This window comes from Heptranchias perlo, chromosome 13 (genome assembly GCF_035084215.1).
Source record: "Heptranchias perlo isolate sHepPer1 chromosome 13, sHepPer1.hap1, whole genome shotgun sequence".
NCBI classification, from domain to species: domain Eukaryota; kingdom Metazoa; phylum Chordata; class Chondrichthyes; order Hexanchiformes; family Hexanchidae; genus Heptranchias; species Heptranchias perlo.
In genome coordinates, this window is record NC_090337.1 from 4,489,094 (window position 1) to 4,504,489 (window position 15,396).

The following is a 15,396-nucleotide window of genomic DNA, read 5'->3' on the forward strand; positions in this document are numbered from 1 at the left end:
CTGATAAACAGCAAGACACCAAGTGCAGTTTAACAGACAATAAATACACTGTGAAGTGATCTTCATCTGATCAACACATCAGCACATGGGCTGGAAGAGAGTTACATAACATGATCCATGAGTAGTCTACTTTGTTCATTATTGATTGATGAGATGCTAGGGAATGGATTACATTTCATTTCAGGCACCCTCTGTCAGCATCAAACACTCCCAAGGCAGGTACAGCACAGGTTAGATACAGAGTAAAGCTCCCTCTACACTGTCCCATCAAACACTCCCAGGGCAGGTACAGGGTTAGATACAGAGTAAAGCTCCCTCTACACTGTCCCATCAAACACTCCCAGGGCAGGTACAGCACGGGGTTAGATACAGAGTAAAGCTCCCTCTACACTGTCCCATCAAACACTCCCAGGGCAGGTACAGCACAGGTTAGATACAGAGTAAAGCTCCCTCTACACTGTCCCATCAAACACTCCCAGGGCAGGTACAGCACGGGGTTACAGAGTAAAGCTCCCTCTACACTGTCCCATCAAACACTCCCAGGGCAGGTACAGCACAGGGTTAGATACAGAGTAAAGCTCCCTCTACACTGTCCCATCAAACACTCCCAGGGCAGGTACAGCACGGGTTAGATACAGAGTAAAGCTCCCTCTACACTGTCCCATCAAACACTCCCAGGGCAGGTACAGCACAGGGTTAGATACAGAGTAAAGCTCCCTCTACACTGTCCCATCAAACACTCCCATGAAAACCCGATTGGAAATTCAAAGTTGCAGGAAAGATGAGCACAGATTTGGGACCTTACAATGTGTTCAAGGACTTGAGAGAAATGGGAAGCTGGAGTTGACGGTTGTTTGCAAGGACAGAGGGGTCAATTTTTGAATGGGGGGGTAGGGGGTTGGGTACAGAAGCTGAGAAGAGGGAACCATTTACAATGACAGTGGGCATGTGACTTCAAAGGGACATTGGGTGGTTATCAGTTTAGTGGGAATGGGATTAAAGGAGCATTAGGATAGGAGATGGAAGAAAAGCTGGACAGATGTGGGTTCAGGGCTCGAGCAGTGGAGGCCATGGAGGGTGTGGCTTGCTGTGAAGTGGGAAGAGATGTAGCAGAGACAGCTTAACAGACGGTCTGTATCTTTGTGACAAACTCCTTGAGCTCCTCGGACTTGTTGGAAGCGAGGGTGGAGGGTTTCACGAGACGATTGGTCATGGGGAACTGAAGGCGGGCGTTACCTTTGCTCTCCAGTTTTGGCAGAAGGGAGCGAGTCCCGATAGTGCTTGGTGTGGTCCAGCCTGATCTGCGGACGGATGGTCAATACACAAGACTGCAGTTGAGATTCTTGACTTGAACAGGGACTCATCCCCTCACAGGTCTCAACAGAATTCTGCCCCATTAAGCACACATTGCCCCTCACCCCAAAACAATGGCGTAGTTGGGAAATGCACCACCCAGTTTGCTGTTGAACACTATAGATGCAGTTTTGATCACAATTACCCTCAGTGCCATTGGACTAGGGAGCAAGGGGAAAAAAAGAATCCACCAGACTCCAGGGACTTCAGCCCATAATTCAGGCCGACAGTCCAGTGCAGCACTGAGGGAGTGCTGCACTGTCTGAGGTGCTGTCTATTGCATGAGACGTTAAACCGAGGCCTCGCCTGCCCTCTCAGGTGGACGTAAAAGATCAGACGACACTATTTTGAAGGCAAACAGGAGAGTTCTCCACGGTGCCCTGGCCAATACTCATCCCTCAATCAATAAAAAAAAAATCTGGTCGTTATCACATTACTGTTTGTGGGATCTTGCTGTGTGAAGATTGGCTGCCACATTTCCTACATTACAACAGTGACTACACTTTAAAAGTATTTCATCGGCTGTAAAGCTTTGAAACGTCCTGAGATTGTGAAAGGTACTATATAAATGCAAGTTTGCTCTTTTACATTGCAGTAAGAAATGTGTTCTGAACGACATGGCCGTATTACATGTGCAATCATCATCAGCCAGTTATTACAATCTGGAATGCGCTGCCTGAAAGGGCGGTGGAAGCAGATTCAACAATAACTTTGAAAAGAGAATTGGATAAATACTTGAAGGGGAAAAATTTACAGGACTATGGGGGAAAAGAGCAGGGGAGTGGGACTAATTGGAGAGCTCTTTCAAAGAGCTGGCACAGGCATGATGGGCCGAATGGCCTCCTTTTTGTGCTGAGATTCTATGATAGCGAGTTCCACATTCTCACCACTCTGAGTAAAGAAGTTTCTCCCGAATTCCTCATTGTTCGATAAGTTTACCGATTGGTGGAGGAAAATGGACAATGTTTCCATGAAGTGGTTTTCAGTGAGCAGCAATTTATTAATAATTTAGTTAACTGTTTATATATAGATGCTCTCTGAGAACCATACACTTTCTTTGTACAAAAGAGTGTCTTTGTCCGCCAGCTTCAGCGACCCCTTCAATCCTCGCTTTCAGACTCCTCTTCATCCGGGCTGATTTGGAAGTACCGGAGTTCATAGCTTTCCTTGTCAGAGGCGACCACTCGCAGCCAATCCCGCAGATTGTTCTTCTTCAGGTACTTTTTGGTCAAGTACTTCAGGTATCTGTGGGGGAAAGAGAAGGTCCAGGTTTAAAAACATGTCTTAGTTTTCACCAGCCGTGGCTCAGCGGGCAGCCTGAGTCAGAAGGTCGCGGGTTCGAACCGGACACTCCCGGTGCCAGTACTGAGGGAATGCTGCACCGTCAGAGGTGACGTCTTTCGGATGAAACTTTAAACGGAGGCCCCGTCTGCCCTGTCAGGTGGATGTAAGAGACCCCACGGCAGTGTTGGAACAAGAGCAGGGGAATTCTCCCCCGTGTCCTGGGCCAATATTTATTCCTCAACCAACATCACTAAAAACAGATTATCTGATCATTATCACATTGTTTGTGGGATCTTGCTGTGCGCAAATCGGCTGCCTCATTTCCTACATTACAACAGTGACTACGCTGCAGAAAGTACTTCATTGGTTGCGAAGCTTTGGGACGTCCTGAGGTAGTGAAAGGCGCTGAATAGATAAAAGCTCTTTTTAAAAAAATCAGAACTGACACCAAAGAACTCGTCTACTCTCGAGTGAGACAACTGGGCAGCAGTTCCATAGCTACCGCCCACCTTCTGGCACCTCACCTGATCTGGCTGGCTATTCACCCACAGCAGCATCACAAATGTGCCTGATCTTGTTCTCTGAGGTAACCGAACAGTGAATATTTTTTTTAAAACGCTGGCAAGGCCGGCATTTATTTCCCATCCCTGGCTACTCGGAGAAGATGGCGAATCGTTGAAATTTACAGCACAGAAAGGAGGAGGACATTCAGTCCATAGTGTCTGTGCCAGCCGAAAAAAAGAGCTCTCCAGCCTAATCCCACCTTCCAGCCCTTGGTCCGTAGCCTTGTAGGTTTCAGCACTTCAAGTGCATGATCAACTGAAAGATTTTTCCCTCCGACATTTCCCCACACCGACCGATCTTTCCACCCCCTCCCCCACACACCCGAGGCACTAAGGCCAATTGCAACCCTCAAGAAATGTATGCCAATCAGTGAATGCTCACCTCTTGGAGAACTGCTTTGTCGAGGTGACTGTGATCTTGTTTTTCAGACGCTCAATCTGAATGACACTGCCCAGATTCCCGGTCTTCCCACCAACCTTCACTTTCTCCCGCAGGAACTGCTCCTGTTGTGCAAAACAAAACCATGGGACACTAGGGAAGGAAACCCTAGGCACAAACTAGGGACGGGAACCCTAGCCAAACAACCAGTTAGCAGGGCAACGGTTAAAGGAGGAGAAAAAGCAGTTAGTTCACTTCTCGACAACTCTGGTCCTTCACTAGTGAAAGTTCTAGAAACTCTCAGCTGCTAGTTACTTACTTCACCTCAGAAACTGGTGACAGACCCGTCTAAATTCTACGCACCCTCCTTCTTGAAGGTTAGCTCGAGGCCAAAGCTCCACGCATTTTATCTTTGTGGGCTGCTTAGGCACGTAACATGGAGCCGCACGGGCCACTGCTAAAAGTTACATTAATGTTCCCAATTAATTCTAATTAATAAGCACCGTGGGACACTTTGCTCTGTTAAAGATGCTACATAATGAAATGTGCTGTTAATTGAATGGTACAATGGGTGGGGGACTGTTTGATATCTCTGTGGTTAAATTACGATGGGCCAAATGGCCCTCATCGGCCGTTATTATCCGGTGACTGAAACAGGGGGAGGCAGCTGGGTGAACAAATCCAATAATGTTAGTGTGTCTACTGACACCACTGTGTCAGCCAATGAGTTGGAGGCGGGGCGGGACTTGCGGCAGGACTCACAGCAATTAGTCTATTTAAACAGCGCACTACAGCAAACAGTCCGCAGAGTCTATTTAAAAAGAATCTCTACGAACTACAGCAAAATAGGACACATGACTGAAGCAGGATTATTTCTCCAGCAAATTGCACCGAGTGAAGATAGTTACATAACGTAGCCTGTGCGTAAAGTCAACCCCAGTCGCTGGCGGGTGAGATTGACCCGGGGGGGGGGGGGGAAGGGAATTACCTAACGGTCTCCATTCTGGCCGAGGACAGTGCTGTAACGATACGGTGCAGCCATTATTTCGTTCGGCCCCATTCACTTGTTGAATGGGCGCCGGGATAGCTGGCCGTCCTCTCAGGCATCCCCGTTCCTACTCTCGCTCTTCAGGCCCGGGCAGCGGCGGGGGGGGGGAGAATGCGACTGCCACGTACCCCACGGACAGACCCTAAGCAGGGTTCCCCCCACTCGAGCGCACAGACCCAGGCTTGCCCCCTCCCACCGCGAACAGACTGAGCTCAAGTCAGCAACTCGGAGGGGGGGAGGGGGGGGAGGGAGGGAGGGAGGAGGAAAAAAAGAACGAGAAGGGAAACAGGTTAAATCCCCCTTACGAAGTTGCCAGAGTCGAGGATCCCATCTTCCACCGGGTTGGAGAGGTTGAGCGCGAATCTCCAGACGGGTTTCTTCTTGCCCTTGAGGAGCACGGGCTTCTTCTAGGGAGCAGAAGGAAATGAGGAGACACAAGGAATCAGCTCAGGATCCAGCACCGGACGGCGGCGACTCTGCGTCACGGTCAAGTTCAGCCCAACGTCACAACCATCACATCCAGGGGGCAGGGCGAGCATTTATATTAAAACACTTCACAATTTATAAATTAAAAGGAATGATATAAGGACCTGTGTATTTTGTATTTCCAATTACACAAGTTCTTCAGTGAAAATGTTAACTTTGTATTTAGATAGAATATTCAATTATAACTAATTTGCATATTTTATTTCTAATTACATATTCATAAATTATATTAGTTATTATAACCTGTAAGCGGACTATTAATAATTGAAGTTGCTTATGATGAATTTTATTAACATTTTTATAATAGGCCGCAGAGCCTCGGCACTCGGGTACGCGCCGAGCGGGAGACGGGGTGCGCGACCCCGGGGGCGAAGGGGGTAAAAGACACGAGTCCTCCCACCCACCCACCGTGATCGCCCCTGCGCTCGGTTGATGGCGGGGGGGGGGGGGGGGGGCCTCTCCTCGCATATCGCAGTCTCGGGCCTGACTCGGATGGATCCCCGGCCTCTCGCCCGCTTCACTCACCGACACCATCGCCACTCGCGGCCCGGAGCGGAAAGGACGCGCTCCCGCCCGGCCGCCGCTTATATAGGCGCGGCGTCATGACGTCAGCGCGTTGCACACCGCCCCCCTGAAGCCGCTCTGGGGTCGGTGTCACGTGACGGGGGGGGGGGGGGGAAAGCTGCTGCTGCCACGTCTTTGATTTTAAAGCCCCATTTTCACCATTAAACATCCCATTCTTATCATTAAAATTTGATGTGGTGTAAATGGACTTCCAGAAGGTGTTTGATAAAGTGCCGCATAAAAGGCTTTTCATCGAAGTTGAAGCCCATGCAATAAAAAGGGGGCAGTGGCAGCATGGATACAGAATTGGCCAAGGGACATGAAACAGAGAGTAGTGATGAAAGATTGTTTTTTCGGACTGGAGGGAGGTGTACAGTGGTGTTCCCCAGGGGTCGGTGCCGGGACCACTGCTTTTCTTGATATATATATATTAATGACCTGGACTTGGGTGTACAGGGCACAATTTCAAAATTTGCAGATGGCACAAAACCTGGAAGTGCAGTGAACAGCGAGGAGGGCGGCTTTAAAAAAAAAATTCGTTCACGGGATGTGGGCGTCGCTGGCGAGGCCGGCATTTATTGCCCATCCCTAATTGCCCCTTGAGAAGGTGGTGGTGGTGGTGAGCCGCCGCCTTGAACCGCTGCGGTCCGTGTGGTGAAGGTTCTCCCAAGAGGAGGATAGCGATAGACTTCAAGAGGATATAGACAGGCTGGTGGAATGGGCGGACACGTGGCAGATGAAATTTAACGCCAAGAAGTGCGAAATGATACATTTTGGCAGGAAGAATGAGGCCAGACAACATAAACTAAATGATAAAATTCTAAAGGGGGTGCAGGAACAGAGAGATCTGGGGATATATCTGCACAAATCTTTGAAGTGACAGGACAGGTTGAGAAAGCGGTTAAAAAAAGCATACGGGATCCTAGGCTTTATAAATAGAGGACATAAGACAGATTGGATAGGCTGGGGTTGTTTTCCTTGGAACAGAGGAGGCTGAGGGATGATTTGATTGAGGTGTACAAAATTATGAGGGGCCTAGATAGAGTGAATAGGAAGGACCTAAGATGTTTTATAAGTATATTAAGGGTAAGAGGATGACTAGGGAAAAAATAGGGCCCATTAGGGACAAAAATGGCAATCTGTGTGTGGAGCCGGCAGATGTAGGAGGGGTTCTAAATGAATTTTTTGCATCTGTTTTCACTATGGAGAAGGACGATGTAGACATAGAAATACGGCAGGGGGACTGTGATATACTCGAACATATTAACATCGAGCGGGAGGAGGTATTGGCGGTTTTAGCAGGCCTAAAAATGGATAAATCCCCAGGCCCGGACGAAATGTATCCCAGGCTACTGTGTGAGGCAAAGGAGGAGATTGCGGGGGCTCTGACACATATATTCAGAACCTCTCTGGCCACAGGGGATGTGCCAGAGGACTGGAGAACCGCTAATGTAATACCATTATTCAAGAAGGGGAGTAGGGAAAAACCGGGGAACTACAGGCCAGTGAGCCTAACATCAGTGGTAGGAAAATTATTGGAAAAAATTCTGAAGGACAAAATTAGTCTCCACTTGGAGAAGCAAGGATTAATCAGGGATAGTCAACATGGCTTTGTCAAGGGAAGATCATGTCTGACTAATTTGATTGAATTTTTTGAGGGGGTGACTAGGCGTGTGGATGAGGGTAACGCAGTGGATGTGGTATACATGGATTTCAGTAAGGCCTTCGATAAAGTCTCCCACAGGAGACTGGTCAAGAAGGTACGAGCCCATGGAATCCAGGGTGCATTGGCACTTTGGATACAAAACTGGCTTAGTGGCAGAAGGCAGAGGGTGATGGTCGAAGGTTGTTTTTGTGACTGGAAGCCTGTGGCCAGTGGGGTACCACAGGGATCGGTGCTGGGTCCCTTGCTGTTTGTGGTCTACATTAATGACTTGGATATGAATGTAAAAGGTATGATCAGTAAGTTCGCTGATGATACAAAGATTGGTAGGGTGGTAAATAGCGAGGAGGATAGCCTCAGTCTGCAGGACGATATAGATGGGTTGGTCAGATGGGCGGAACAGTGGCAAATGGAATTTAACCCAGAAAAGTGCGAGGTGATGCACTTTGGAGGGACTAACAAGGCAAGGGAATACACAATGAATGGGAAGACCCTAGGCAAGACAGAGGGTCAGAGGGATCTTGGTGTGCAAGTTCACAGATCCCTGAAGGCGGCGGAACAGGTAGATAAGGTGGTAAAGAAGGCTTATGGGATACTTGCCTTTATTAGCCGAGGCATAGAATATAAGAGCAAGGAGGTTATGATGGAGCTGTATAAAACACTGGTTAGGCCACAGCTGGAGTACTGTGTGCAGTTCTGGTCGCCACACTACAGGAAGGATGTGATCGCTTTGGAGAGGGTGCAGAGGAGATTCACCAGGATGTTACCAGGGCTGGAGCGCTTCAGCTATGAAGAGAGACTGGGAAGATTGGGTTTGTTTTCCTTGGAGCAGAGGAGGCTGAGGGGGGACATGATTGAGGTGTACAAAATTATGAGGGGCACAGATAGGATGGATACTAAGGAGCTTTTTCCCTTCGTTGAGGGTTCTATAACAAGGGGACATAGATTCAAGGTAAAAGGCGGGAGGTTTAGAGGGGATTTGAGAAAGAACTTTTTCACCCAGAGGGTGGTTGGAGTCTGGAACTCACTATCTGAAAGGGTTGTGGAGGCAGGAACCCTCACAACATTCAAGAAGCATTTGGATGAGCACTTGAAATGCCATAGCATACAAGGCTACGGACCAAATGCTGGAATATGGGATTCGAGTAGACAGGGCTGATGGCCGGCGCGGACACGATGGGCCGAAGGGCCTCTATCCATGCTGTATAACTCTATGACTCTATGACCTATTTCCCTTAGCGGAGGGATCAATAACCAGGGGGCATAGATGTCTAGAACTTACTGCCTGAGAGAAACCCTCAACTCATTAAAAAAATACCTGGATGTGCACCTGAAGAGCCATGATCTGCAGGGCTATGGACCAAATGCGGGAGAGTGGGATTCGGCTGGGTGGCTCATTTCACAGCCGACGTAGACACGACGGGTCGAATGGCCCCCTTCTATGCCGTAAATTTTCTATGATTCTATGAAAAGCAGGGAAGTTATGTGGAACCTTTATAAAACACTGGTTCGGCCACAACTGGAGTATTGTGTCCAATTCTGGACACCGCACTTTAGGAAGGATGTGAAGGCCTTAGAGAGGGTGCAGAAAAGGTTTACTAGAATGGTTCCAGAGATGAGGGACTTCAGTTATGTGGATAGACTGGAGAAGCTGGGGTTGTTCTCAACCTTCTCTGCTCTAAGGAGAGGAGATTTGATAGAAGTGTTCAAAATCATGATGGGTTTGGATAAAGTAAATAAAGAGAAACTGTTCCCATTGGCGGAAGGGTCGAGAACCAGAGGACACAGATTTAAGGTGATTGGCAAAAGAACCAAAGGCGACATGAGGAAAAACTTTTTTACACAGCGAGTTGTTATGATCTGGAATGCGCTGCCTGAAAGGGCGGTGGAAGCAGATTCAATTGTGGCTTTCAAAAGGGAATTGGATAAATATTTGAAGAGAAAAAATTGCAGGGCTATGGGGAAAGAGCAGGGGAATGAGACTAACTGGATTGCTCTTACAAAGAGCAGGCACAGGCTCGATGGGCCGAATGGCCTCTTTCTGTGCTGTAACCAACGATTCTATGATTAAATCCTCATTCTCATCATTAAATTCCTATTCCCATCATTAAATTCCCCCATTTTCATCATTAAACATTCCATTCTCATCAATAAATCCCTATGCTCATTTCCCATTCTCATTATTAACGACAACAGCAACCATTATATAGCACCTTTAATACAGAAAATTGTCCCAATGTCGGAATTGGAGGTAACCTTTTGATATGGGTCATTAATTGGTTGGGAAGTAGGAGTCAGAGAGTAGGGATAAAGGGAACGTTCTATGATTGGCGGGATGTGACAAGTGGTGTTTCCCAAGGATCTGTACTGGGACCTTAGCTTTTCACCTTATATAGTAATGACTTGGATGAAGTAATAAATCATTGTCTATCCAAGTTTGCAGATGGCACTAAGTTAAGTGGCAAAGTAAGTTGTACAGAGCCTTGGTCAGACCCTATCTGGAGTATTGCATTCAGTATTGGGTACTGAACCTCAGTAAGGACATACTGGCCTAGGAAGGGGATAGTGCAGATTCACCAGAATACCAGGGCTAAAAGGGTTGAATTCTGAGGACAGGTTGCACAAACTTGACTTGTATTCCTTTGATCATAGAAGGCTGAAACCCTCATCCATGCCTTTGTTACTTCTAGACTCAACTATTCCAATGCTCTCCTGTCCAGCCTCCAACATTCCATCCTCCGTAAACTTGAGCTCATCCAAAACACTGCTGCCCTTTTCCTGACTCGCACCAAGTCCCATTCTCCCTTCACCCCTGTGCTCGCTGACCTACATTGGCTCCCGGCCCAGCAATGCCTTGATTTTAAGATTCTCATCCTTGTGTTCAAATCCCTCCACGGCCTCACCCCTCCCTTTCTCTGTAACCTCCTCCAGCCCTACAACCCTCCGAAATCTCTGCGCTCCTCCAATTCTCGCCTCTTGCTCATCCACCATTTTAATCGCCCCACCATTGACGGCCGTGCCTTCAACTGCTTATCTCTAAGCTCTGGTATTCGCTCCCTAAACTTCTCCGTCTCTCTACCTCTCTCCTCCTTTAAGACGCTCCTTAAAACCTCACTCTTTCACCAAGCTTTTGGTCACGAGTCCTAATATTTCCTTATGTGGCTCGGTGTCAAATTTTGTTTGATAATCGCTCCTGTGAGGCGCCCTGGGACGTTTCACTACGTTAAAGGCACTGTATAAATGCAAGTTGTTGCTGTTGCCACTGTGCCCAAGTATTTGCAACCTGATACAGCTATAAAGGGGGATATATAGCAATCACAGTGAGTCCTTTTTTGCTGTCACTATATGTAGCTCGTGCCAAGTAGGCAGTTTTCAAGCATCAATATAAATGCTGCTTATTAAAGCATGGCTGGCTGAAACATGACCAACAGCAGGCTGCGTACAAGCTTTCCCACCTATCCAGCTGTGGCCAGCCAAGCTTGCCCCCTCCCAAATTTCCACTGGAGGGGTTTTACCCAGTCCTACCCTCACTGTACAACTAACTGCCAATACACTCCCTCCAATATAACTGTGGCAATTTCAGCACATTGTTCACCAATATAAATGCAGATCTTGGAATTTTCACATGGGGTGACATACGAGATATTGATACATGTATTGCTGCAAAGGTTGGTGACAAGACGAGCTGCTGATATACAAGGCCAGTTAAAGCTGAACCCAGTCTCCAGGAGAAACACTGGGTGGGAAATTGGTCTGAGGCAGTAGCACAAAACCGCCGGTAGCAAATCGGGGGCCCCTTTTACACCCCGCCCGACTTTGTTTTCCATCGAAGTCTGTGACCAAGACTAATTTCACCCCACTATACCCTCAAAACTCGACCCCGACCCACAAAAACCACCACTATTTCTGGCTAAAACCTGCAATCGCAAAATTATGAGTGGATGTTCAAATAACCAAATATAACCTACCTGTTAAATTTCCATAGCTGACCCGTGGTATCTGTTGGTACAATTCCCCCCTGCCTATAGCAGGCTCGTTGTTGTCAACACAAGTTGCCCACTATACGTGGTGGCTGGTGTAAACTAAATGTTTTTAAAAAGCAAAGAGGGAATCTTCATCCTCTGTCTCTCCGCTCTGTCTAAATGCCCCAATGCCGTTACTCACACCGCAGCAAAGATCCAAAAGGGAGATGTCCGAAAATCAAGTTTCAAGGCTCTGTCCATACTGATCTTTTCACAGCTCATCATCAGCAACTTGGGTTGGAGATTAAAGCCCTGCGACCGTGTAAGAGGCGGACGGAAGGTGCCTGTACGACGGCGAGTTAAACGGGCCGAGTCCACTCTCCCAGCTTTTGCCTACTTCCCCCCTTTTCCCTGGCTCTGTATTTGTTCAAAAGTTATTCGTCGTCAGCATCTCCTACTTCTGATGAAAGGTTATCGACCTAAACTCTGATTCTCTCTCCACAGATGCTGCCTGACCTGCTAAGTGTTTCCAGCATTTTCTGTTTATATTTCAGATTTCCAAATCTGCAGTATTTTTGCTTTCATCTTTGTCACTTGTTTACAAACTGCAATCGCAGCTGTCTGAGGCCCCGGGGTGTTGCGGGAGTGACTGTAGGTGGCTGAAAAGACTTAATTACAGGTAATCACACTTTAATGAGGTAAGAACAGCCACTTGAACTACAACGACGATAACAAGTTGCTTTTTATAGCGCCTTTAAAGTAGTAAAACGTCCCAAGTCATTTCACAGGAGCGACCGTCAAACAAAATTTGACATTGAGCCTTATAAAGAGATAATAGGACATGTGACCAAAAGCTTGGTCAAAGAAGTAGGTTTTAAGGAGGGTCTTAAAGGAGGAGAGAGAGGTAGAGAAGCGGAGGGGTTTAGGGAGGGAATTCCAGAGCTTAGGGCCCAGGCAGCTGAAGGCACGGCCGCCAATGGTGGAACGATTAAAATCGGTGCTAGGCGAGAGGCCAGAATTGGAGGAGCGCAGAGATCTCGGAGGGTTGTAGGGCTGGAGGAGGTTACAGAGATAGGGAGGGGGCGAGGCCATGGAGGGATTTGAACACAAGGATGAGAAATTTAAAATTGAGGCGTTGCCGGTCCGGGAGCCAAATGTAGGTCAGCGAGCACTGGGGAAAGGGTTGAACGGGACTTGGTGCCGAGTTAGGATACGGGCAGCAGCGTTTGGATGAGCTCAAGTTTATGGAGGGTGGAAGATGGGAGGTCAGTCAGGAGAGCGTTGGAGTAGTTGGGTCTGGAGGCAACACCCTACTTCATCTCACCCTATCAGCAAACCCTTATATTCCTTTCTTCCTCATGTGCTTATTTAGCTTCCCCTTAAATGCATCAATGCTATTCGCCTCAACTATTCCTCGTGGTAGCGAGTTCCACATTCTAACCACTATTTGGGTAAAGAAGTTTCTCCTGAATTCCCTATTGGATTTATTAGCGACTATTTTATATTTGTGATCTCTAGTTTTGGTCTCCCCCACAAGTAGAAACATTTTCTCTATGTCTACCCTGTCAAACAGTATCATCATCCTAAAGACCTCTATCAGGTCACCCCTCAGACTTCTCTTTTCTGGAGAAAAGAGCCCCAGCTTGTTCAGCCTTTCCCGATAAGGATATCCTCTCAGTTGTGTGAGTCTTTTTTGCACCTTCTCCAATGCCTCTATATCCTTTCTATAATATGGAGACCAGAACTGTGCACAGTATTCCAAGTGTGGTCTAACCAAGGTTCTATACAAGTTTAACATAACTTCTCTACTTTTCATTCTATCCCTCTAAAAAAAGAACCCGTGCTTGGTTTGTCTGTTTTTTATGGCCTTAATAACCTGTGTCGCTACTTTCAGTGATTTGTGTGTCTGTATCCCCAGATCCCTCTGCTCCTCCACCCCATTTAGACTCTTATTATCCAAGCAATATGTGGCCTCTTTATTCTTCCTACCAAAATGCGGCACCTCACACTTATTTTGAAATTCATTTGCCCATTCTGCAAGTTTATTAATATCCTTGCATTTTGATGGGAGTGCTTGTATACCAGTCACTGAAAGCAAACATGCAGGTGCAGCAAGCAGTTAGGAAGGCAAATGGTATGTTGGCCTTCATTGCAAGAGGATTTGAGTACAGGAGCAAGGATGTCTTACTGCAGTTATACAGGGTCTTGGTGAGGCCACACCTGGAGTATTGTGTGCAGTTTTGGTCTCCTTACCTAAGAAAGGATATACTTGCCATAGAGGGAGTGCAGCGAAGGTTCACCAGACTGATTCCTGGGATGGCAGGACTGTCGTACGAGGAGAGATTGGGACGACTCGGCCTGTGTTCACTCGAATTTAGAAGAATGAGAGAGGATCTCATTGAAACATATAAAATTCTGACAGGGCTAGACAGACTGGATGCAGGGAGGATTTTTCCCCTGGCTGGGGGGGTCCAAAACGAGGGGTCACAGTCTCAGGATACGGGGTAGGACATTTAGGACTGAGATGAGGAGAAATTTCTTCACTCAGAGGGTGGTGAACCTGTGGAATTCTCTACCACAGAAGGCTGTGGAGGCCAAGTCACTGAATATATTTAAGAAGGAGATAGATAGATTTCTAGACACAGAAGGCATCAAGGGGTATGGGGAGAGAGCGGGAATATGGTATTGAGATAGAGGATCAGCCATGATCATATTGAATGGCAGAGCAGGCTCGAAGTGCCGAATGGCCTACTCCTGCTGCTATTTTCTATGTTTCTATGTATTTGTATTAACTATACCTCCCAAATTGGTGTTGTCCACAAATTTTGAAATTGTACTTCCGATTCCCGAATCCAAATCGTTTATGTAAATGATGAACAACAGTGGTCCCAGCACCGATCCTTGTGGAACACCACTTCCCACCTTTTGCTAGTCTGAGTAGCTTCCCTTAACCCCTACTCTGTTTTCTGTTTTGTAGCCAGCTTGCTATCCATTCTGCTCCCTGTCCCGACTGCACGTCATGAGTCTACAATGCGGTATCTTATTGAAGGTCTTTTGAAAATCCAAATATATTACATCTACTACATTACCCTTGTCTACTCTTTCTGTTACTTCTTCAAAGAATTCAATAAAGTTGGTCAAGCATGACTTTCCCTTTTGACATTTATGCTGACTTTATTTTATTTTCATTTTCTGGATGTCTTTCGATTACATCTTTTGAGTAAGGATTCCATTATCTTTCCTACCACCGATGTTAAGCTAACTTATCTATATTTCCCTGGACCTGTACTATCTCCCTTTTTAAATAAAAGAGTATCATTAGCTGTCTGCCAGTCCTCTGGCACTATTACCTTTTCTAGTGAATTTTTATATATGTAATAGTGCCTCTGCTATCGCTTCCTTAATTTATTTTAATATGCACGGATGCAATCCACGCAGACCAGGGTTTTATCCTCTCTAAGTTTGGTTAGTTTATCAATTATCTCTCCCCTATAAAATCATAGAAAGTTATGGCACAGGAGGCCATTTGGCCCATCGTGTCCGTGCCAGCCAAAAAAGAGCTATCCAGCTTAATCCCACTTTCCAGCACTTGGTCCATAGCCCTGTAGGTTACGGCACTTCAAGTGCACATCCAAGTACTTTCTAAATGAGTTGAGGGTTTCTGCCTCCACCACCCTTTCAGGCAGTGAGTTCCAGACCCCCACCATCCTCTGGGTGAAAAAAATTCTCCTTAGCTCCCCTCTACCAATGACTTTAAATCAATGCCCCCTGGTCACTGACCCTCTGCTATGGGAAATAGGTCCTCCCTATCCACTCCATCTAGGCCCTTCATAATTTTTTATACCTCAATTAAATCTCCCCTCAGCCTCCTTTGTTCCACAGAAAATAACCCCAGCCTATCCAATCTTTTCTCATAGCTAAAATTTTCCAGCACTGGCAACATCCTCGTAAATCTCATCTGTATCCTCTCCAGTGCAATCACATCTTTCCTGCAATATGGTGACCAGAACTGTACGCAGTACTCAAGCTGTTGCCTAACCAATGATTTTTTACAGTTCCAGCATTACCTCCCTGCTCTCATATTCTATGCCTTG

At 46.9% G+C, this 15,396-nt stretch overlaps 1 protein-coding gene across 1 annotated transcript; it reads right to left on the reverse strand.

Annotated features, from left to right (window-relative positions):
- Positions 1 to 2,329: 2,329 nt before the first annotated feature.
- LOC137331226 (ribosomal protein eL22-like 1) lies at positions 2,330 to 5,702 on the reverse strand. The gene is made up of 4 exons (XM_067994864.1): positions 5,639 to 5,702; positions 4,933 to 5,034; positions 3,583 to 3,704; positions 2,330 to 2,598 (listed from the first exon to the last, which is right to left on the reverse strand). Exons 1-4 carry the CDS (start codon positions 5,645 to 5,647, stop codon positions 2,454 to 2,456), a joined length of 378 nt encoding a protein of 125 aa, XP_067850965.1. The 5' UTR covers positions 5,648 to 5,702; the 3' UTR covers positions 2,330 to 2,453.
- Positions 5,703 to 15,396: the final 9,694 nt, after the last annotated feature.